Source organism: Bacillus rossius, chromosome 15 (assembly GCF_032445375.1).
Source record: "Bacillus rossius redtenbacheri isolate Brsri chromosome 15, Brsri_v3, whole genome shotgun sequence".
NCBI lineage: Eukaryota > Metazoa > Arthropoda > Insecta > Phasmatodea > Bacillidae > Bacillus > Bacillus rossius.
In genome coordinates, this window is record NC_086342.1 from 39745836 (window position 1) to 39769166 (window position 23331).

Consider the following 23331-nt stretch of genomic DNA (forward strand, 5'->3'; position numbering starts at 1 on the left):
ATTTTTCTAAGACCATAAATGAGCAATTATTGACAGAATTATTATAGTTTTAAGTCATTCTGAAAAAAAAAAATTTCAACACTAAAAAATAATTACTATTCCATAGAGAAACTGTTTGTAAAATTAAGACCCTATCAATAACTAACAATTCCATAATATTAGGTATGTGCTATGCTCAAACAAAAAATATTAATATTAAATTATACGTATCAAAAAATTGTCAACAAAAGCAGTTGAAACCAAGATGGCATCTTTCAGTTACAACTACTAGAAACAGAGTATCATCAGATGATACTCTTGAATAAATGCTACAAGAAATTGTAATTTCCAAAATACTCATTTCCAATTGTACTTTACAAACTACAATGTTTCAGATGCGTATAAAATATTTTCATAAATCACAAAGTTGTGTCTAAAACATTTGTGCTCTATGGCAGTGGTTCCCAAACTTTTTCAGCTGGCGATTAATTATGGGAATTCCTTATAGGAATACCTCCATGGTCTAGCGGTCCATGGTGGAGTAAAAAACCTTATTTGTATTGTATCTGTTTCGTACTGAAACTGTTGTGAAAGTAAAAAACGATAGCCGGACGTCCGATGACGCTGGTACCAGATGAACCACCGAGTCTCTCCCGGTGGCCACCAGGATCGCTTGAGCTAATGGCAGCAAAATGGCGCCATATTCGAATTTGAAGCGTCCAAAACTTGGATCAGTCAACACAAATCCAGGGCAAGCAATATTTACACATCCAACATACCACCCACCAAAATGCATATTTTAAACATTTATTGGGCGGGCAACGGGCACAGCTTCACCACAGGCCGCAGAAAGGTGCCTTGTTGGGTCTTCACTTCAGCCACTCTCACTACACCATCTGAGCCAGGAAGTCTTCACAATACGGCCTAGCTTCCAGGACAGTGGTGGTAGATTCGGATCTTTTATGAGAACCAAGGTGCCAACACTGATGATGTCTTGGTCAGTTAGGCTCTTGGGTCGTTGCTGCAGCTGTTGTAGATAATCCTGATGCCAGCGCTTCCAGAATGACTCATGCGCCTGCTGGATGAGTTACCATCGAGACAAACGATTTAGCTTGAGGTGGGACAAATCTGGTTCGGGCACTAGTGCAGGAGGCCCCAAGACTAGAAAATGACTGGGTGTCAGAGCAGCCATGTCGTTTGGATTATTTGAGAGAGCACACAGAGGCCGTGAGTTGAGAATGGCCTCCACTTGTGTCATGAGAGTGTATAATTCTTCATAAGTGAGTACCTGAGCACCTACACTCTTTATGAGGAGAGACTTCACAGACTTTACACCTGCCTCCCACAGGCCTCCGAAATGTGGTGCCGATGGGGGATTGAAATGACAGGTAACTTGGTGTTCAACCAGCGACTGAGCAAAGGAGTCATGTGTATCCTTGCTTGACATGAAGGCTCTCAGTCCAGTCAACAAGCGACTGGCACAGACAAAGTTAGTCCCGCAATCGCTGTGAAGGTCAGAGCATCGCCCCCGACGAGACAAGAAACGGCAAAAGGCAGCTATGAAAGCATCTGTCGTCAGATCAGAGGCTAGCTCCAAGTGGATTGCCTTGGTGGCAAAGCATACAAACAGGCACAAGTAGGCATCCTGAATGCGGGCCTTCCGCAGTCGGGACATAGTGATTTTAAAGGGTCCAGCATAGTCGACTCCTGTCTTGAGAAATGGCTTGGCCTGTGTGACACGATCGACTGGAAGATTACCCATGGGTGGGTTTCGAGGCAGAGGGCGAACTCGAAAGCATAAAGTACACTTCTTCAGCCGTTGACGAATGAGGCCCCGAGCACCTACAATCCAGAAGTCACGTTGCACAGCAGACTGTAGTATGGTGGGACCACAGTGCATCAGATGGATGTGAAGGTGGTCAATTACAAGGTCTGTCAATCTGTGGTGTTTGGGCAGTAGAATTGGATGTCGTTGGTTGTAAGCCAAGTCTGATAGCTCCAAACGTCCGCCCACCCTGAGGATGCCAGCGGGATCCAAGAAGGGAGACAGCTTGAAGAGTGGACCCCGATATGGTTGGTTAGCTTGCAGAGCTGTGATATCAGATGTGAATGCTCTAGCCTTGGCTAAACGAACCCATACAATCATGGCATCTTTAAGCTCATTAGAATCTGGTGGACTACGGGGGGGGGGGGGGGGGGGGGGGGGGAAAGTTTCTTGAAGCTCAAACGTTGCACAAAGCGGAGACAATAGGCAGTAATGCGTTTGACCTTGCTTAAAGATGAGAACCTTTCCAGCAGCGTAGTGTCTGCCAGAGGGTTGACACTATGCAAGGTAAAGATCCGTTGTTCCATCACTGTTTCGTCCATGCTGTCCATCAAGCCGGTGAGTTGTGGCCATTCCTCTGGTGGCTTATACAGCCATGATGGACCGGTCCACCACAGCCAGTGGTCAGCTATCTCACTTGGAAACAAGCCCCTAGAGGCACAATCAGCGGGGTTGCTGTCTGACAACACATGATTCCAGTGCTTTGCTGGGACAAGGTCATGGATTTGGCTGACACGATTTGCAACAAAAGTTTTCCATTTATGAGGTGATCCACGGATCCAGTGGAGGACAACTGTAGAGTCTGTCCAGGCAAATATTTGGTCTAGGTTCACATGAGGTCCATAATTTTGCAAGATTCTATGCATTGTGCGAGCAAGCAGCAAAGCACCACAGAGTTCCAGGCGAGGCAATGACACTCTTTTAATTGGGGCTACCTTTGACCTTCCAACCAGAAGGTATACAGATACTGAGCCATCAGGTGAAGTGGCTCTGAGATAAACAACTGCCGCATAACCTTGCTCCGAACTATCAGAGAATCCATGGATCTCTAGTAAGAGTTCTCTTTGGGTCACTGGGACAAATCTTGAAATAGTGATGCTAGCCAGAATAGGAAGCTCTCGCTGGAACCGCTGCCACGTTGCAAGGATGTCGGCAGGAGGAGGGTCATCCCAATCTATGCATCGAATCCACAAGTGCTGAATGAGGCATTTTGCAAGCAGGACCACAAGTGACAGCCAACCTAGAGGGTCAAATATTCGCGCCAAGTCGGACAGTATGCTCCGCTTCGTAGCTGTCGAGGAAGTAGGTTGAACATTGTAAGTGAATGCATCCACTTCAGATTGCCACTGCAGACTCAATATTTTGACGGTGGGAAGTCCACTAGTGTTGTCCAAGGGGAGAGCCTTGCTGCCCTGCACCAAGTCTTCGGAAAGCCAAGAGAGCAGAGATAAATCATTACTGGCAAATTTTCGCAACTGAAAACCGCCAGCCTTGAGGAGGTCAATTAACTCTCTTTGCAATGAGATAGCCTCACGTGCATTGGGTGCTCCAGTTACAACATCATCAACATACGTGTCCTTTAGGAGGACTGATGATGCCCGAGGGAATCTATCTTTCTCATCTGCAGCCAGTTGATGGAGTGTGCGGATAGCAAGGTAGGGTGCAGATGACACGCCATAGGTCACAGTGTTGAGCCTGTACTCACAAACTGGATCATCATCAGACGGTCGCCACAGAATTCGTTGACAGTCGCGGAATTCCTCTTGAACTAGAATCTGACGGTACATCTGTTGTATGTCAGCAGTAAATGCAACTGCATGATCTCGAAATGAGAGAAGAACATCAGCTATGTCTCTCTGCAGTTTGGGTCCCGTAAGTAATTGATCATTCAGAGAAGTTCCTTTGCTGTCCTTGGCCGATGCATCAAAGACCACACGTAACTTTGTTGTACTACTGTCTGGTTTCAAAACTCCGTGATGAGGAATATAAAACGACGGTGTAGTCAACTGGGGTTCTTGAACCATTGACATATGACCCTGGTCAACGTAATCTGACATAAATTCTACATAGGATGCCTTAAAATGAGGGTTTTTGTTCATCTTGCGTTCAAGGTAGTGAAAACGCTTGAGTGCTTGAACACGTGATTCCTCAAAATGAGGTGAAAGCTCCTTGAAAGGTAAGGCCACACTATATCTACCATTCTCATTTCTTCTGCAAGTCTCGAGAAAGATCTGTTCACATCGAATGTCCTCAGAGGAAGGCTTTGGGGGTACAATAACCTCTTCCACCTCCCAAAACTGCCGAACTGTGTCGTCAAGTGTTGGTGTAATAGAATGAAGTGATACACAACTGAGCGATACTGCAGATGTGGGTACTCTCCCCATCACTACCCATCCAAAGACAGTGTCAATCGCCACAGGGACCTGGGTACTGAGACTTAGTGTGCGCCCGCTCAGCACATAAGGAAACAGATTTGCCCCAATTAGCACGTCAATAGGCCCAGGCTGTGCATAGTAAGGGTCAGCTAGTTGCAAATGGGAAAGATGATCCCATGCATGAGGGTTCAGTTGTGTTGTAGGCAGTGAGCCGGTGATCTTAGGTAAAATGAAGGCAGTGAGTGACAATCGCGGACCCTCCTGACCAACTGGTTTCACTAAACAGTCAATTACTCCCCTAGCGACATGCACTGGTACCTGGGAAACACCGTAGACTGGCAGAGCTGCCTTTCGACGTATTAAGCCTAGCCTCTTCACACAACCTTCTGTCATGAAGCTGGATTGGCTGGCAGAGTCTAAGAGTGCTCGAACTGTGTGAGTCCTGCCAGAGCTGACTGGAATTTCTATGAGTGCAGTGGACAGCAAAATCGTAGATGGACTGTCTTGATTATGCTGTTCGGATGCAGCCAAATATTGTCCAGGAGATGAAGCACACAACGCATTCACACCATCATGGTCTGGTGACTGTGGTCGCATGTCACTAAAATGTGTGTGATGTCGAGAGTCACAAGACCGACAATGAGAAGACGAAAGGCATGCGCTTGCATGATGAGACGTTCGCAAGCAGTTCAAACAGAGGTTTCCTGACCTCACCATCTGATACCTTTCCTTTGGGGATGACTCAAGGAACTTGGGGCACTGGTAGATTTCGTGAGGTCCACTGCATATGACACACTTCACTGACTTGGAAACAGTGTTTCCTGCGAATGACTGATGTTGCACATATCTAGAAGCTGGCTTAGAATAAATAGACGACTTGCTCTTAAAGGTTTTCCCAGTCGTCACTAACTGTGACTCAGCTGCACGGCGGTAACCCTCTAAAAATAACAAAAACTCGGTAAGCTTGGGTAACTCTGCTCCCTTGTCATTAATAAACAGCTCCCACTGGTTACGCAAAACCTTATCCAGCTTAGCTTCAATGATATGCAGCAACAGCGGGTCCCATTTTTCAACATTGACATCCAGCACTCGCAATGCTGCAATGTGCTCTGCCAGAAGAGACATCATCTTATTCACTGATGCTGGGGCCTCTAATGACACAGATGGTATTTGCATAATTGCTTCAATGTGCAATGAAACAATCAAGCGCTTGTTACTGTACCTCTTAGACATTACTACCAACGCGTCACCAGACAAAGATGACTTTAGGTAAGATAGTCTCTCTACATTGGTGAGACTTCGGTTGTCTACAACCAGAGCCTCAAACAGATTTGAGAAGCTGAGCCATTCTGTTGGATTACCCTGAAAGTGGGGTAAATCAATAGCTGGCAGACGGGGGTGACGACCCAGCTGCACATTGATTACGTGTTTCTTTGTTCCGGTTCTTAGAATCCTGCACTAATGTGTCCCAGATTGCATTAACTTCATAATAAAGATCGTCGAAGTGATTTAGCCTACTTGTATGCCTTGTGTCATCAAAATCAACTTGCTCCTTGCATGCCAATTCATAAGCCAAATGGTCATCTTCAAACCCATTACGAAGCTGAGATAAGTCCCGACAGGTTGCAAAGAATAATGACTGCTTGGAAGTGTCTGTAGTAACCCTTTTGGCCAGATCTGCGGCACGCTGTAATCGGTTTTCGGCACGCTCCAGACGTCGCTCCAGAGCTGAAACACTGTCAGTCATGGTTGTGTTTATTCTACTGAAGTACACTCAGTCAAAAATAGGAGCATAAAATATAAAAGTTAAATGTAATTGATTTTTTCAGCTAAAAATCGATTCTGAACCGAGTGGTGTTTAAATAATCGATTTTTCATGTCCTGTGAATCGATTTTGTATCGATATGTGTAGTAATGCCGAACAAAGACTTGGCAAAATCTATGTCAACTGTCTACTTAATAATTAAAAGTCATATTTCACTGCCAGTCTTCGAAAACACACAATCTTACAGTAGACCGGTCATTATCAGTATCTGGTTACCGTGGAAAGATGATAAGAAATTCGTCAGCACCTGCACCACCAGTGTGATAAAGGCAGCTCTTATCTTCCCTTACGCACTCAGTTGTTATCTTCCCTTCCACAGGAAGCTAATAGCACATTAAGATAACCCGTTCACGTTTTTATAGCGGCGCAACGACGGACAAAGGAGACTCGGTACAACGAACAACGCAAACAAACACTCCGAATCTCTCCACGTAACTAGAACTGAGCCCGATAGTTCAGTAATCGCGGTTAGCGGATTGATCCGGCCAGGAGGACCAAATGTTTCGTACTGAAACTGTTGTGAAAGTCAAATACGATAGCCGGACGTCCGATGAACCACTGAGTCTCTCCCGGTGGCCACCAGGATCGCTTGAGCTAATGGCAGCAAAATGGCGCCATATTCGAATTTGAAGCGTCCAACACTTGGATCAGTCAACACAAATCCAGGGCAAGCACTATTTACACATCCAACAGTATCCCTTCCTTATGTAAATATAATTTACCATAAAATATATATATATATATATATGCTTTTTTTTTTTTAAAATACTGATTGATTATTAATAAACAATTTGTGTTCTGATTTGAAAATGGTTGACAAAATATAAGCATTTAGAAGCAAAACAGTTATTTTTTTAACAATAGATATGTGTTTGCACACAATTCGATTTGTTTAGATTTTTCTCATCTTTCCTGATGGTTTATTCGAAGGTTTCAGATAGTTCTAGGATCGAGTCGCGACCCACCGCTTGGGAAGCGCTGCTCTACGGTGTGTATCTGGCAAACAGAGCAGAAGTGCACCGGGACGAGACACGGACTACCTCTGGACCTGGGCGGCGTGACCTCGTAGTTGGACGACGTAGATGACTTGTTGTCGCTGTCGCCTGCGGGAGCCTCAGGCGACAGCTGGCCATGCAAGTTTTTTGGCTCGGGCGCGATGGTGGGCTGCCGGTCGTCCGCGCCGGTGGCGTGCTGAGCGCCGTTGTTGTTGTCGATCAGCGCGAGGCCGTCGGGCGAGAGCTTCTTCGCGCGCTTGTCGCAGCCCAGCCTGTCACACACAGTCAATTGCGACACCTGGCGACAATTATTACCTTCAGGAGAGCGCATGCCAATAATCTACTTCTACAAGAACACTTTAAATTATTCAGTTTGAGACACTAGCATGTTTTATACAGGCCTCCCCTATAAACTGCCAGAAAATTATGAAGTACACTAAAGAGTCGAGAGATTCTCATTCAACATCACAATATATATATATATTAAAAAAAAACAAAAAAACAGTTATTGTAAGCAAAAAAAAATACAAACAATAAGGATGGTAAGTACTATGCCTGTGCAAAACTTTGGTACGGATATACAATTCAACTTCGTAAGGAAATCTGCTATTCATTGCGAAGCTTTGCGTGACTTTTGAAGATTGAAACACAAAAAGTCTTAGATTCATGGGTCCTCAGTTACATGCAGTAACATGCAGTTTTAGTGTAAGTGCATAAATAATGTTATGAACCAGCATCTTTATTTTGCTTTCCAACAGTGAGTAAATTTTTGTTTACATAAAACATGTTTCTCACTATGTATATTCAACTGAAATTTTTAGGTTACATAAAGTTAAATATTATTTAAAAAAAAAAAGTTCTTTGTAAGTTTTAATATTGTTAAGAAAAATCTTTTGATTCAACTGTGTTATTTAGTATTTCACACATTTCAGTACTATTTGATACAATATAATACAGACTTTATGAAAAAATTATTCACCATTCGACTTCGCAAATAATTTAGGATTTGTTACAATATTCACTTTGTATCTAAAAACTGTGCAGTTCTGTATTTTTGAATTTTGAAAAACAAAAAGAAAATTCATACTAAATAATTTTTTTTTGCAAAGAATGGAAAGTTGTAAAGTTTTGTTCACTTTATACATAGAAAAATAAGTACTAAGTACAATCATATTTCAGTTGGTATATCAACTACAAAAAAGGCACGAAAGTATGATGGATGCAATATTTCATCCCCATTTGAGGAAAAATGTGGGCCTATTTATCGTTTTGACTGTCACAAGGGATGGCACTGCCAACTTTGGTTTCTTTTTAGAGTGGTGTACAGAACACATGGCAGTTTTTTTTAAAAAGGTAAGTAGTTAAACGTAGTGTGTGAAAATATAATAAATAAAATAATTTATTAATGACACAAATATTCTTTTACTTCCACTCTTTACTAGAGATAACTTTTTTAAAAACATAATTCCAACTAGTTTTCGTACCAAATTAAAGAGATCCTCTAGTATTTTACTTTCAAGGTGTCATTTAATAAAATTGCATAAGAAATAAATTTCCGTTCTTGATATTTTCGTTCCTTTGATAGATGATTGTATCAACACAATATTTCCGTAAAAAAATTGAAGAAAAATAATAGACCAACATTTGGTGAATGTATAGTATAATTGTTTCAAAACCAGAAATTTAAGATTACAGTGAAACCTCATTAATACAAACCTGAAGGGGAGTAAAATATTTCAGTTTGTAATAACGAGGTTCATATTAATGAGGTTCTTGAGCCAATAGGTAGAATAAGAACTCGATAAGAAATATTGAATTCCTACATGTCAGAGCACTAAAAATGTGGAATATTATTATTGTAATAGAAGCCAGATATTGACATGCACACTAACAAAATACACTTAGAAGCAATTTTAATAGTTTTAATAAAATATACTATAACAGACTGATAATTAGTATACATATACGTATGTATGTATTCTTATTTAATTTGCTTCCAAAGTTTTGACAAAAATGATTAACATTTACCGTACAGTTAATTGCTGTTGAGTGTATAGCAATTCTTATGCAAAGTATGCAAGATATATTTACATAGGTTTAAAAAAATCATTAATTTTTTTCTGGACACACTTATCTCTGTAAATATCATTTACAGCAGAACATATCTTCTCAAATCCTGCAATCAAGTCAATTGGCACATCACTTGCAGCAAGTACATTTTCCAGTGTACGCAAAGCACTGATTGTGTCACTTTTGCTTGGAAGTTTATGCACTTCCTCACCATTGTCATCATCACCATCATTATCCTGACTTGTACCACCCTCACAAAGTGACTGTACAGCGTCAGCCGTTGGTGTTTCCTGTAATCCTCGTGAACCAACAAGATCTTCTGCAGTTAATCTTGCACTGGTGTACACACTGTCATCAATATGAACAAACTCATTGAAGTCATTATCAACTTGCACATGTTCTTTTAACTCTTGCCAATCCTCTAAAGGTTGATCACAGTCAGGTTCTTCAACAGTTTGCTGGCCAAAACCACTTTTTGCAAAGCAATGCACAATTGTCTTTTGGCTGATGCTGTCCCACGACATGGCTATACTGCGGATAGCATCCAAAACTGACCATCTAGGAAGCTCAGTCTTTCCTTTTTCACACTGCCTGATAAGGTATTTCACCAAGCGCTGTCTGTAGTTTCTTTTGAAGCACTGTATTATACCTTGGTCGAGTGGTTGTGTCACACTTGTTGTATTTGGTAGCAAGAAGAGTAAGGTAATGTTTTCCAACTTCATACCATGAGCAGTATGTGCAGCACAGTTGTCCAACAATAACAAAATTTTGCGATTTAGAGTCGCCATTTTCCTGTCCAATTTTAACAACCACAACTGGAAAATTTTTGTGGTGACCCAAGCCTTACTGTTTGCCTCGTAATCTACTGGCAGGTTTTATGCTGCAACATCTTTGAAACATCTTGGCTTGGCAGACTTGCCAATAACCAAGGGTCGAAGTTTAGTACTGCCATCTTGATTACAACATAGTAAAACTGTAAGACGAACTTTACTGTGTTTACCGCCATGGCAGTTTTCACCTTTTACGGTTAGAGTTTTATTGGGCAACAGATTGTAAAAAAGCCCTGTTTCATCCATATTAAACACATCTTGTGGTGCAAATTTACTTACGATGGACTGTACTGACTGAAGCCAGTCACTCGTTGCTGTTTGGTCGACAGCTGCAGATTCGCCACAAATGGATTTTGTGGCCAAATTATGCCTATCTTTGAAGCGTTGAAGCCATCCGTTGCTGCAATGGAAATCGTCAATTCTGAGTTGCAGTGCCAGCTGATCAGCCTTTTCTTGGATAATAGGCCCGGAAATTGGAACTCTGGCGGCGCGCATTTGATGAAACCACTCCAGCAGTTTGGCCTCTAATTCAGAATGTTTACCGACGCGCATCCTTTTCTTAGTTTGATTACTACCTTTCCTGACCGCTTCTTCTATTTTATCTGCTTGCTTTAGAATTGTACTTAAGGTTGATTTTGATATACCAAACTCTTCAGAAAGTTCTGTTTTCGTTTTTTCACCCTGACGAACTGAATTTATTATCTTAATTTTCGTCTTCAATGCAATTTCCTTGCGTTTACGTTTTGCCTCCATTTTTATGTGTGTACGTACAAATTCTAAAGTTTAATAAAATTCTCACGAGATAATTCACTTAAACTTTCATTAAGGCTAGCCTACAAATGATTTAGCACAGAAAATAGCACACGCACAGAAAATAGAAACGAAGTTTTTGAATTGCGCCACCTACACTCGAGCACAGCATTCGCACGGGAAAATAGCACAGGATCGACGCACAGAAAGTTGACCAACTTTTAATATTCTCTGTGCGTGTGCGCTGTGCGCTGCTCGCTGACCAATGAAAACTCGGTTACCACCGAGGTCATGCGCAATTGTAAATGTTAAATGCGTACGTAATTTGACTAGACTTGTACATTATTGTTTTGATATTATGCGCGGGAAGTTAAATAGTCTCCTTCAATTACAACATGAATGAAGAGACTAATTTCGACATAAGTTTAGTTTGCCTGGTTGAAAGCAAACCAATTTTGGTAAATATGTAGTGTAGCGGAATTTGCGGGAAAAAAATGTTAAAAATCCGAAAATATTTTTATAATATGCTCTTTTACTTCCTCTTTTCATTAAACCCGGCGAAGATAAGAAATTCCAAATAATTTAGGAGATATCGCCGTTTTTATTTTGCAATACAAGACCTGTACTATCATTTCAACGTGGCATTTTTTTATTTTGCCGTGTGTTCGTGAATGCCTAATTAATTAAAATGGTCGATTAGGTCAGGTCAGTTACATTATAAATACTTTCAAACTAAGCGGACATTAAAAATAATATGAATTAATTGTAATGATTGTTTAGTTTTAAAGTATTTATAATGTAACTGACCTGACCTTGGTATTAGATTATTCAATAAATTACCATCAGTTCTAAAAAATATGGACCAATATAATTTATTTAAAAAGGAATTATTTCTTTATTTAGCACATAAGGCTTTTTATAATATAGACGATTATGAACAGGAGGTAGCTTCGTAATTTTTTTTATGTATGACTTATTTTATATATAATTTATTTTATATATAATATACAATAGGTGCTTATTCATGGAAGAGCAGCTGTTATATTATATTATTTTATTTGTAATGCTTTTAATACTGTTCTTGTACCTGTTTGTGTGTTTGTATTTATGTTTATTTGTAATTTTTTTTGACATATTCTATACCATTGTATGGTCTATTGAATGAAATAAAAAATCAAATCAAATCAAAACAAACCGGGACAAAGGATGAACAGTAGGAACTCACATAATTTTTTTTTAAATGTATTACTTGCGCAACAATATCCAAATAACAAATAATTTGAAACTTTAAAAACTCACCTAAGTTAGAGGCAGGTAAACAATGGTGAACGCCGCAAGGAAAAAAAAATTTCATACTCGTAAACAATAAACAATAATGAACGCCGCATGAATACACAGGTATTGTGATGAAAATTAAAAAAATTCAATATCTCCTAAAGTATTTGGAATTTCTTATCTCCGCCGGCTTTAATGAAAAGAGGAAGTTAAAGAGCATAGAATAAAAGTATTTTCGGAATTTTTAATTTTTTTTTTTAACAAATATCGCCTAACTATGAAAATTAAAAAATTCGATATCTCCTAAAGTATTTGGAATTTCTTATCTCCGCCGGGTTTAATGAAAAGAGGAAGTGAAAGAGCATATAATAAAAGTATTTTCTGATTTTTTACATTTTTTTTCGCATTTTTTTTTCGCTACTCTACATATTTACCCCAATTTTATTTGATAAAACCCTGGCAGGGTTCAAAAATGAAGAAGCCAAGAAAAATGCGTGGCAGGCGATCGTTGATGCCTTGTGCGAACGAGTTCATATCAACTGTAAGTATTCTGTAAATGAATAGAATTACCTTGCAAGGCGTCATATATTTTAATTGTGTTTCACATTATTTTTATGCCAGTTTACCTTAATGGCGCCAAAATGACATATTTTCATTTAGTGTTGTTTACATTTTTTAGTTATATAGTTACGATTTTTATAGCATTTTATAACTACAGATAGAAAGTTTCTGTGCAGAAAAAAGTGTTAAATACGTAAACATGCCATACAATGTAAAGGTCTGTAACAAGGTACCCTTTCGAAGAATACTCTGTTTAAGGTTAGAAGTGTACGATTGTTCAGAGACCTGGAGGGAAATTGTGATTTTTGCTACCTTAAACCAAACTCTTTTCCTTTCCATTCATCTCACATAGCGCGCGCAACACAAATAAACACATATATCAGCTGTTTTCCTCTGACAGGGCTACCAATACATGTACACAATTTTTCCTTCGCTGCACTTCCTTTAATTTTCGTAAATATTTTGTATAAACTTCCGATTTCTCTGTGCGTGTGTTATTTAATTGTAGGTTGAAGTTCTGTGCTGTGCGTGTGCCCTGTGCGAGTGCGTGTGCTATTTTCTGTGCTAAATCATTTGTAGGCTAGCCTTTACAACGTACACAAATATTAAACACGTTAGGCATAACATATATTTTGTTTTTATTGGTCCGGCACAGATTCATGTATACAAAGGAAGTACAAAATCGAACGTAAATACCATCCCACGTGAAGTTCGATATATCGAATATTGTACAAACGCGAGTGATTTCTGAACATATCGAACACACGAACGAGTGATTTTGAAAACATAGAGTTAAAAACACACTTCGGACACTCAGGCGGGGCCGTATCTTTGTGGTAATCTTTGGTTCGTATTAAACGGTAAACATGACTGTTTGTTTATACGGACGGGAATTGTTATTGTTCGCTATACATAATAACGAGAATTTCGTATTAACCAAACAAATCTTCATTGTGTTTAATGGGCATATTTCACGGGGAAATAGTAATAGGTAATATTAACGAGTCATTCGTAATAAGCGGGATAATATTAACGAGGTTTCACTGTATTTGAAATTGTCAGTTCCAAGAATTAATAATTATTGTGAGTGGGATTAGCATACCACTTATTATAATGCTCTTCCTGTCTCTAGTTAAAATTCTACACTAACTTTCCAACACCTGCCTCTAAGGAAACATTACAAATTCATTTTCACTATAAGCATTATACAGAACCATATATTTTTATATTCTCTTAAAACTGCAGTCCTACCTCAGCTATGAATTTTCACTACATAACTGTAAATAATTTTTCTTAACATCTTAATTTATATTGATAATTTTTTAAAATATTTTATTTCATTATTTACACTTAAGATTAACATATTTTTAATTACATTAAAAGTGCAAGGCTATCAGATTTAAGCAAGTAATCTTTACATATGTTACATTACACAGCCACTTAATGCAGAGGACACTAAAATACACCTGGCACACATCGATGCAAAATAACACAGTTAATAAAAAATAAATGCAAACAAGTCACAACCACGCAGTACAGAATCCTGTTGTTTTAAAATGTGCCCATCAGCTAGTCAACAGAGGCCTACACAGGCCTACACAGCTCACAGCAGCGGAGGGAAAGCGGTGCACCGCGCTTGCGAATGTTAAGCACCGACCAACCTTTCTGCCTCGGACGATCTGCCAGTCTTGTGCGAGGTCGAGCGATCCGTCTCCGAGCCAGTGGTGGCCCCCCCGTCTCGCTTCTTGCGACGCTCTATCGAGATCTTCACGTCAGTCTTCAGTCTTATGTACTTCTCCTTCAGCGAGCGGTACTTGTCTTCCAAAAGCCGCTTCTCACAACGCAACTTTTCAAACATCCTGAGGCAAACATTCATACAAAAATAACATAACACCGAAATTACAATTAGTACCTAAAGCTACTATAAAATGATTGAGCACTTTGTAAGTTTTGCCCAGTACGTACATTTTCGTGATCTTTATTTATGCTTTTCAGATAACTTGCTTCAACACCATGGATACCAATTTCAAAATCACAAATTTAATAACTATATGTTATTCACAAGCAAAGTTGGTATGGCCACCATAGTTAACCTAGGTTTTTTGTAAGTTAACCACGTCCTTATTAAAATCCAAATTCATAGCATCCTTCTACATCAAAATACATAAAAATTAGTGTTATGTAGAGCAACATCTATTTTTAATAAAATAATTTAGGTTTTAAATACATAAAAGCCATACTAAGTACATAAAATAATTATTTTAAGGCTTTAAATTAACATTTTTCGTAATTTCACTATTTTCACATTTTTCCAATTTTTCCAAGTTTCCTCCAAATCTTACTTTCCAGTTTTAACCAGTTAAAGCACTGCTTTAACTATTTAAAAATGAGTGGTAAAATACTAACCCTTAAAACAATAACAAGAAATAAGAACCCAGATTTGCTGCTCTAAACAACGATGAAAGAGTACCATGTACACCGAGAAGCATGCCCATTACAATTACAAAAATTACAGATTTACAGGGCAGGGACTATTTTTTTAGGGATTAAAAACAATTCTAGTAAACTAATCAAACCTGGTGCATTAAGAAAAATTAAAAAAAAACCATAAAACAGTATATTGGATACAGATAAATATTGGTCCATGTCGACAACTTGACAAGTACGAAGTAATATAAAATACATAACAGAAAACATTTTACCAAAACTAAGACTCTAAAAACCAATAATGTGAATAACTAAATGTTTCCAAAAAACTGGTTCTAGCTAATGATTGGGCTCACTACGAAAACTAAAGACTCATGCAATTGGTATTATTTCCATGCCCCATAACACACTTAAAACCATTGGGTGTACAAGGGAACAAATAAATCACTTAGATCATTTGCTAAGAAATATTGTAAAATTAAATCAAATTTTTCATACTCATTAACTAGGAAATGACAATAAAGAATCATTACACACAAATCTGATTAGTTTCACAAGTTTAATATAACACATCACACATGATACTAACATTGCAAACATTCATAAATAAGTACACTGAAACAGTAAGTGACGGTAGTGTCGCTAGATGGAAAGCAGTGTTCCACACGGTGTATGCCTCCGGACGGAAGGTGACCGTGTGGTAGGCGACGGCTACCTGCAGTTGTCGACCTGGTCCGGCTGGTTGTCTATGAGCTCGGTGGTGCGGCCCCGCGCCCGCTCCGCCTCCAGCTCCCGCACCAGCCGCGCCCGCTGCTCCTCCAGCTCCCGCCTCATGCCCTCCTCCTGCAACCACATCATCTACACATCTGCACACTGCGACACCGTCCTCTTACCTGCATCTCAAACTCTCTACCATCTGCACGACACAATTCAATTAATTACAACCCCCCCCCCCCCACACACACACACACAAAGAGAGAGGGAGAAAGAAAGGGGGAGGGAGAGATGGAGAGAGGGTGAGAAGGGGGAGGGGGGGAGAGGGGGGGAGGGAGACAAAGAGAGTATAAAGTACAATACATAGTGTCATAGTATAAGGTATAATGAAATTTTGATTACAGGTAACTAATATATTTAGGGAGAAACTTTTTAAAACTTATTTCATCAGCAATGTTTTAAGGTTGTGTTGTAAAGTGTTTTAAGGTTTTCAGCTTCGATTACTCAACTAGAGAAGTTTGGGCCGAAAAAAGCAGCTGCTACGACAATGTTCCCTCCTAACCTTGAGCGGCCTTGAGATAGGCGGCCCCCGAATCACTCATCCAGCTAAGGTGCACGGCACAATGAACTTTGAAACAGTGTACATGTTAACACATGCAATTGCAAAGTTCACTCCAGAGCAATGCAAAAATATTAATCTCTAAAAATATCACCAGTTTTTGAGTACCACTCATACACAGGCCCCGGACTGGCATGAGTATATTGTAGTAAATTAAATTCTTCTAGTTCACAGACCACATTAAATTTTAGATTTTGTTAAATTTTCAATATTTAAATAATATAACATATTTTTTTTAATACTATTCATTCAAATGAAATGTTAAAAAAAAAAAAAAAAAACCACACATAAACTATAAAACAATCAAGACAAAAAGTGTAAATACAACAAGGAGAAATATTAACTATGGTATTATTTTGCCTTTTTATTCTGTCAATCTTCTTGTTATCAACGATCATCCCCAATTTAAAAAATGACAATGCCGAGGCATTTACAAAATGGCAGCACAGAAACTAAGGTGAGGAGACCTCCAAGATTATATTGATTTTCAAACCACTTGAGCATAGAAACAGCGCTCATAAATTAACTGAGCCATGTCATCATGAAGTGTCAATGATCACAGCTGCCATAAAGGCCGTGTGATCTCGGGGTTCACACAGATATTTTAGTTGACTTACCAAGAACTATCAAAGACTATTCAAGATTTCTAAAGTAAAATTAAGTTTTAGGACTAAATTAATAATACAGATAAAGTGATAACAGTGATAGGTGATAAAAGAAAAGATTACGTGCCTCTTTTTCAGTTAAAATCATTTACACCAGGCATGAAAACGCGAAAAGTAAGTACATTCGCGAAAACCACAACATTTATATATTGCACTGCGAATATATCCCCGAAAAGTACCATTACAGTAGAATCCCGTCGATGCGACCCCCTCTGATGCGTCCATTCCGTTTATACGACCGTTTTTTGAGAAACCGTGAAAAATTTGAGCAGAGAAAAACGAAAATTTTAGTAAAATCGGCTGAAAAACAAGTCTGTTACACTTTTTTGGGCGCTATGTGTTCACGTTTATCTTGGTGAGAGCTGTACTGTAAGCAGGCAGGCATACAAAAGACGGCTAAAAATAGAAACCACCCCTCTAGACTGTCCACGCGGCAGTGTCTAGCCGAGCTTGGCGCGTCCACTATCGCACGAAAAGCCGTCTCAGCTGTCATGTTATTATACCCGCTCGGCCCGCACGAAAAGCCGCTGAGGTCGCTTCTGCGAGAGCGTAAGAAACTCGTCCGGCCAGGCTGGCGGTAGCGGTGGCTTGACGTCATACGTGACGTGACGCGACGCTTACCTCTCCCATCCCCTGCTAATTCTTCAAGGCTCATCCCTCCCAGAGCCACAAACCATGTAAAAACACCCCCCCCCCCTCCCTTTTCCATCTAACATTTCAACACATTTCCTCCCTTATTTCAACCTTCTGCATGAGAAACTGTCAGCATCCTCCTCCCCTCCCACACCGCGTGCGACAAAAGCCAGGTTGTATAGTCCATTCTCGGTAAAATAAATATTTTTATGGTATAATACGACTGTCCTTCGCCGTTAATAAATACTTTATAAGTTTAAGTTATTATGAAACAATTTGTTTATTAGTCACACAGCAGTTTCTGCTGAAAAATCACTAATACCTCAAATTTTATTGAATAGAAAAATTTAGCAGGGCCGTAAATATATTTATTTTACTGCATAGTTACTTTCCCATCGACATTCCGTGTTTTTTTTTTTTTTTTTTTTTTTTACGCTGCGAAGGGACGTGGAAATGATAATTGCTTGAGCTGTCAAAATAAACATCGCTGACGGCAGGGCGGGAGCGCACCCTGTCGGTCGGTCGCTGTGATTATCTACTCCAAAAACATGTCACAGCATTTCAGGATAGCATTGTTCTTATATCTTTCGTTTATAGCCGAATGTTTTCTACCTGATCCACACAAGTTCCTTCGCCACATTTTGAACGAAAATAACCACCAGCCGGCTAGCATAGCCGAACTCAGGTGACGCGAATTCACTTAGCGCGAGTATTTATCGGAACCCATTGTTCAGGGTATGCGAGTTCGAGGTGTAATATGAATTTTAAAATTTGTTTTTGTACTCCATAGACTATTTTATAATGAAATCTATGCGAACAAAGGCGATTTTTATGTATTTGGATATATTTGGGGGGGGGGGGGGGGGGGGGGGGGATTTGGCCCGAAATCTCGCGGGATTCTACGTATTTGCAGATCACTAATACTCACGTAAGGTTAAAGTATCATTTAACCCAAAAAATTCCATTGACAAACACCTAAATTCGGCTATGCATGTGGCATCGGCAGCAGAAAAAAAAAGAAAATTTGTGGTTGCAAACATCTATAGCAACGTGTCTGTTTTGTGTAACTGTTTTGGATTTAATTGGCTGTTATTATGCATATTAGTCTATTCCTAGTATACATGGATTGTTTATTAAATATGTAAACTATTTAATTCAATAACTGCACAATTTAGTCAACATTTAAAATACCGGTAAAATTTCCATTGCATAACGAAAATACAGACTTTAAACCACCACTTTTCTAATTTGAAAGTACCGCTTTTTGCATACTGAAAACACCGAAATTTTCCAGGCCCTACTCATAGATCATAATCTGGAAATGCTTGTAAATGCAACAAACTCTTCAGTAGCTAGATTGCACTCTTAAGGAGTGAAAGGAACGGACACAAACCATCTTGGTTTTCAACAGTGTTAAGGCCAAAACAATCTTCTGTCATTTGGTATTCAAAATCAGGCTTTGTTAAAGCAAAGCACGTATACAGGTAAATTTATGGAATGCCTGGAAGTCAGTTGTGACTGGCAGCTACAGATTCCCCTGTGAAGTCATTGGTGTTTATAATTGAATTAATTTATTTGAATGACAGCAACTGTAAAAATACTGTCAATAGACACTATGCTACAGACTGAGAACCACTCAATGTGTGACCTCTAGTTTAACAATGGCAAATTTACAATATAAAAGCTAAATAATCATAAAAGCATAAATTTTGTAGAATAATATGGCATCATTTGATTCCTATCTTCCCTTTAAAAAAATTATTTAAGCAAAAACCATTACCCTAATTTTAAGCCAAATTAGAAAGCCAAACATAAAATTTAATATGGTTCAGGCTGCGATACTTTAACAAACCAAAATTCAAGGACTCTTAAGGGCTGCTGACTACTTCATGATAAGGTTTGCATTTCTGCCACAAAAACTCATTTTATGTTTTAGACTCTCAAAATCCTCACTAATTGGAGAATGTTTGAAATGCCAGGTAAAAATTTAATTATTTTCTGAAAGAAATTCTAACCATTTCTGAATGTAGCCAGCAGCATTAAAGTTAAACCTAAAAAGTTTTAGTCCTGTTTTCCAGTTGGTTCCGCTTGTTTGTACAGCCTGAAAACGTTAAAAATGTAACTTTGGCAGATGATTACGCAAAAAGTATGAGATGAGTTTTTTTTTGAAGTGAAAAGTCTTATAAATCGATGAACGCCGGCTGCACGCACAAAAAATCATGACTCATTGTCACGTTCCGCCTGAGCCGAGCGTGCAAGAACCGACCAACCACCGTGCGAGAACATCTTCTATAATATCAAACAGGTTAAGACGGGCTTTTTAAAAGCAGAAATTTAAAAAATTTGATTTATTTCTCCAATTTCGTCATTTCAAATTAACAATTTATTGAAATTGATTTGATTTCAGTTTATTTCTTAAACTAATTATTCATGATTATATTTAAACAAATTATTTAAATTAAATTTTGCAAAAAGTGTAAATAATATTTGAAAATTAAAAAGTATGCAATTTTTCATCAATGTTTTCTTATGACGTTATCACGTCAAACCACTTAGAGAGTGTAGAAATGGAGGTGTGATCAGGAGCAGGGAGATGGCGAGGGCTGACCTCCTGGTGCAGCTGGCAGCGCAGGGTCTCCAGGGACACCACGTGCTCCTCTCGCAGCCCCCGCTCCGCCGCCTCGTGGCTCGCCCGCAGGCCCTCCAGCTCCTGCCGACACACACACCGCCGCCTTCCACGACCTGCCGGGCAGCTTGCCGTATGCACGTCTTCCCAGCGGTCGCCGAGGATGCAAACCCTCCGGCTACGGCCAATCCTGATCACACAGGTTACCTTACCATATTCACCACCCTATAGGTAGCATATTTTAAAAAAAGTGTACTGCGATTCTTATTCAAATTTATAGCTTAGGCTAAAAAAATAATTGTAATTGCAGTGTGTCTCGAGTATGCTTGTAAATAACTCCTCCTGTGTTGGTACTTAATAAGTATGTAACGAGTGGGTATAAATGGTATAAAGTATAATATATCAGAGCAGTGTGGGTAAAGCACAATGAAAGGTGCCGCTGTGTTTGTCTGCCTGGCAGCCGTGCCAGTGACATACTCGCTGCGCTGAAAACCTAAATATAAACGAGTGAGTGTGTGTGAGTGCGTGAGGCCATGTAGCGGTGTTCACGGTTCCCCCTCCCTCCCTCCCTCAAACTGGTAAATGTCCGTGAACTGGTACAATCTTCACGTGTCTATTTCGACAGGTTTTTAAGAAGCAACTGTGACCCTACATTATTGTATCTTGCATGAGATTCCTCAGCTTTTAAATGCAACATGGCTTTTTGCGTTCTTCAGCTCTCACAGGAATTTATTTTCTCGCCGACTATAACATGTGCTACTTTTCATAAAAGAAACTGACAAGAAAGGGTAAGCTTGCTGCCTTTCTTTTTTCTATTCTGGAAGACAACTGGGAAGGGATACATTGCTGTCTTTTGTTATTAGGAGGGGTCGGAGTAAATTGACCTGGCCTCACCTCCTTTCTACTCAGTAATAAGCAGTCCAGAAAGCAGACAAAAAGAGGACTGAGGGTTAACACTAGTGCCATATTTCTTATGTACCAATAAGCTGAGACAAGGAACAAAGACTTCACTTATACTCTACCGTAGAAAGATATATGGCGCGACTCATATTACTGGGTGACCCTTAGAGCAAAAAAATGGTTTTTTATCACTAAAATAATAGCTGCGACCCATACACAGGAGCAACTCTTCTGACAGTAAATACAGTATTTCAAAAGAATACTATTGTGATGTTGTACATTTGTTTCAATGGAACATTAAGATTATTCCTTCTGAGTGGTTTAAAAAACAAAACTGTTGCCCTGATAGAGAAAGAAACTCAACAGCTTTATACTGTTGTAATTCTGGCTTGAGTTTGGCTTGGTTGCATCTAACAGTAAACATAGTTATTGCACTGTGTTGTGCTGGAGCTTGTAAGCACTTCAGGATTTGGTGTTTAATTCACAGACAAAATTAGACTTGTTTGGCATGCTATGTGCCAGCAAGATAGTATCATACATAATTCTGACGAATGAAATAAGCCTGTGAACTGGTTTCTCTCGAGGATGCATGGTACAAGGACTTATATGTATGTGGTTATCCTGATGTACAAGATTCGTTGTCTGTACTGATATCTTAGTCCACCTCAGCATGCAGATCAGCACATATAACGTACATAATTTCGTGCTTGTGCGAATAAAGCATATGTCATGCAGGAATGCAACTGAGCACTAACATCACAATTGCCGAAAATAAAATAACTCACTGTACCGATACACGGCCCACACACACACACACACACACACACACATATATATATGGTCAGTTGGGCGTATTTAAGGCCATATAAACAGTGTTTGAGGGGGCCTAGTCAACAATGGTCCGCGGTGTTGGTAAATATTCGGACGGTGCTGAGAGCCTACTTTTGAAGTGATAGTGTGACGGCGCCAGGAGAATTAGCGGCAATCGGCAACCGTCTGAACTTAAAAACGGGCCAATAGGAGAGGCCGCTGGGGACGCTGGGCGGAGGTATAAAAGAGCCGCCCGGCGTTTTCTCGGGGAGTCGGTCCGCTGCGCAGAGTCGGAGCTCGTGTCGCTTCGCGTGAGAAGTTTTCGCTACCCGCGATTCCGGGCTGCGGAATCGCGACCTGAAGTTGAACTGTCGGTATTATTAATACTGCCTGCTGAATTGGGACTGTATTTATCGAATTCATCAACACGTCCGCGGTCCAGGAAACCACTACGCGACCTAAAGTGTGTGGTGCCTACTGGTGCATCTCCACGCACTCCCTGGGACAGCCGTCACGCAGACTGGAGACTGCAGAGCCAGCGCAGCATTCGCAAGGTAAGGCGTGGTCGCCTTGAGTCAGCGCCAGCGCATTGTTGGACTGCAAACCCCCCTCATCTTACACGGTGATTCCCGCTACGAGACGTTATCGCAGAGACTGTGCCTCCTAATAGTAACTGTCCGCGGTCCCCCCAGAGGTCCTGGGGGTAGAAATAGCCTACCGACAGAGTTTTCGCCCGGAGTAACCCCCACCATTATTTAATGTGTAGACGGCATCTACGTGTTGTGTTGGATACCAACAATAGAGACTGAACGTGAATTGGACTTTTGTCGAGCCGGGTGCCCTTCGTAACGTCCTGCAGTTTCAATAACATTTTTTTTTCTGCTAGTCACATTGTGCCTCGGAGAACTTTAGCCATTGTCAAGTATAAATGTAATTCCAATGTTATGTTATTGTTTTGCCTCCATTTCCTTAATATTATTAAAATTTCTTGGAAAATCACATATGTATTGTTTATTTGTACTGGTCAGTCTCCTTAAAATTATGGCAAACAGAGCTAAGTAATGTTAGGAACCAAAGGATTTCCTTTTGCACTCATGTATTGACAAATATTATCTGCCATTCATGCAGTCCTGTGTTTGTAAACAAACGAGGTGTTTGTTTACGTTTGGGTCACATCAGTCCAGCATAACGTGTGCCTGTCGTCATATTAGTGTTACAGCACATCACAATGCGCGTCTTAGCAAAGTTTGCGTCCTGTATGTTGACACTAACTCATCAGATGACACATGAAACCCGTGATAAACTACAGGAATGGCCTCAGGGACATAATTGATTCTTTCCCAAAGAAATGAGTGACAACTTTTCTAATTGGATTTAACTACAAGTCATGAATCGTGAACTTAACAGCTTACCACCATGTTTGTTGCCATACAGCTTTCCCTTGGATCAGAG

General features: G+C 39.9%; 1 protein-coding gene across 2 annotated transcripts in view; it reads right to left on the bottom strand.

Annotated features, from left to right (window-relative positions):
* LOC134539391 (uncharacterized) overlaps positions 1 to 23331 on the bottom strand; it is a 143800-nt gene that overhangs the window by 23285 nt on the left and 97184 nt on the right. Inside the window, exons 13-16 of one of the 2 annotated variants that reach the window (XM_063381385.1) lie at positions 20152 to 20253; positions 15628 to 15755; positions 14147 to 14344; positions 7042 to 7271 (exon numbers count right to left, since the gene is read on the bottom strand). In XM_063381385.1, coding sequence (XP_063237455.1) covers positions 7042 to 7271; positions 14147 to 14344; positions 15628 to 15755; positions 20152 to 20253 — 658 coding nt within the window. The remainder of the gene's footprint in view (positions 1 to 7041; positions 7272 to 14146; positions 14345 to 15627; positions 15756 to 20151; positions 20254 to 23331) is intronic. The other variant, XM_063381387.1, reaches the window with a different exon arrangement.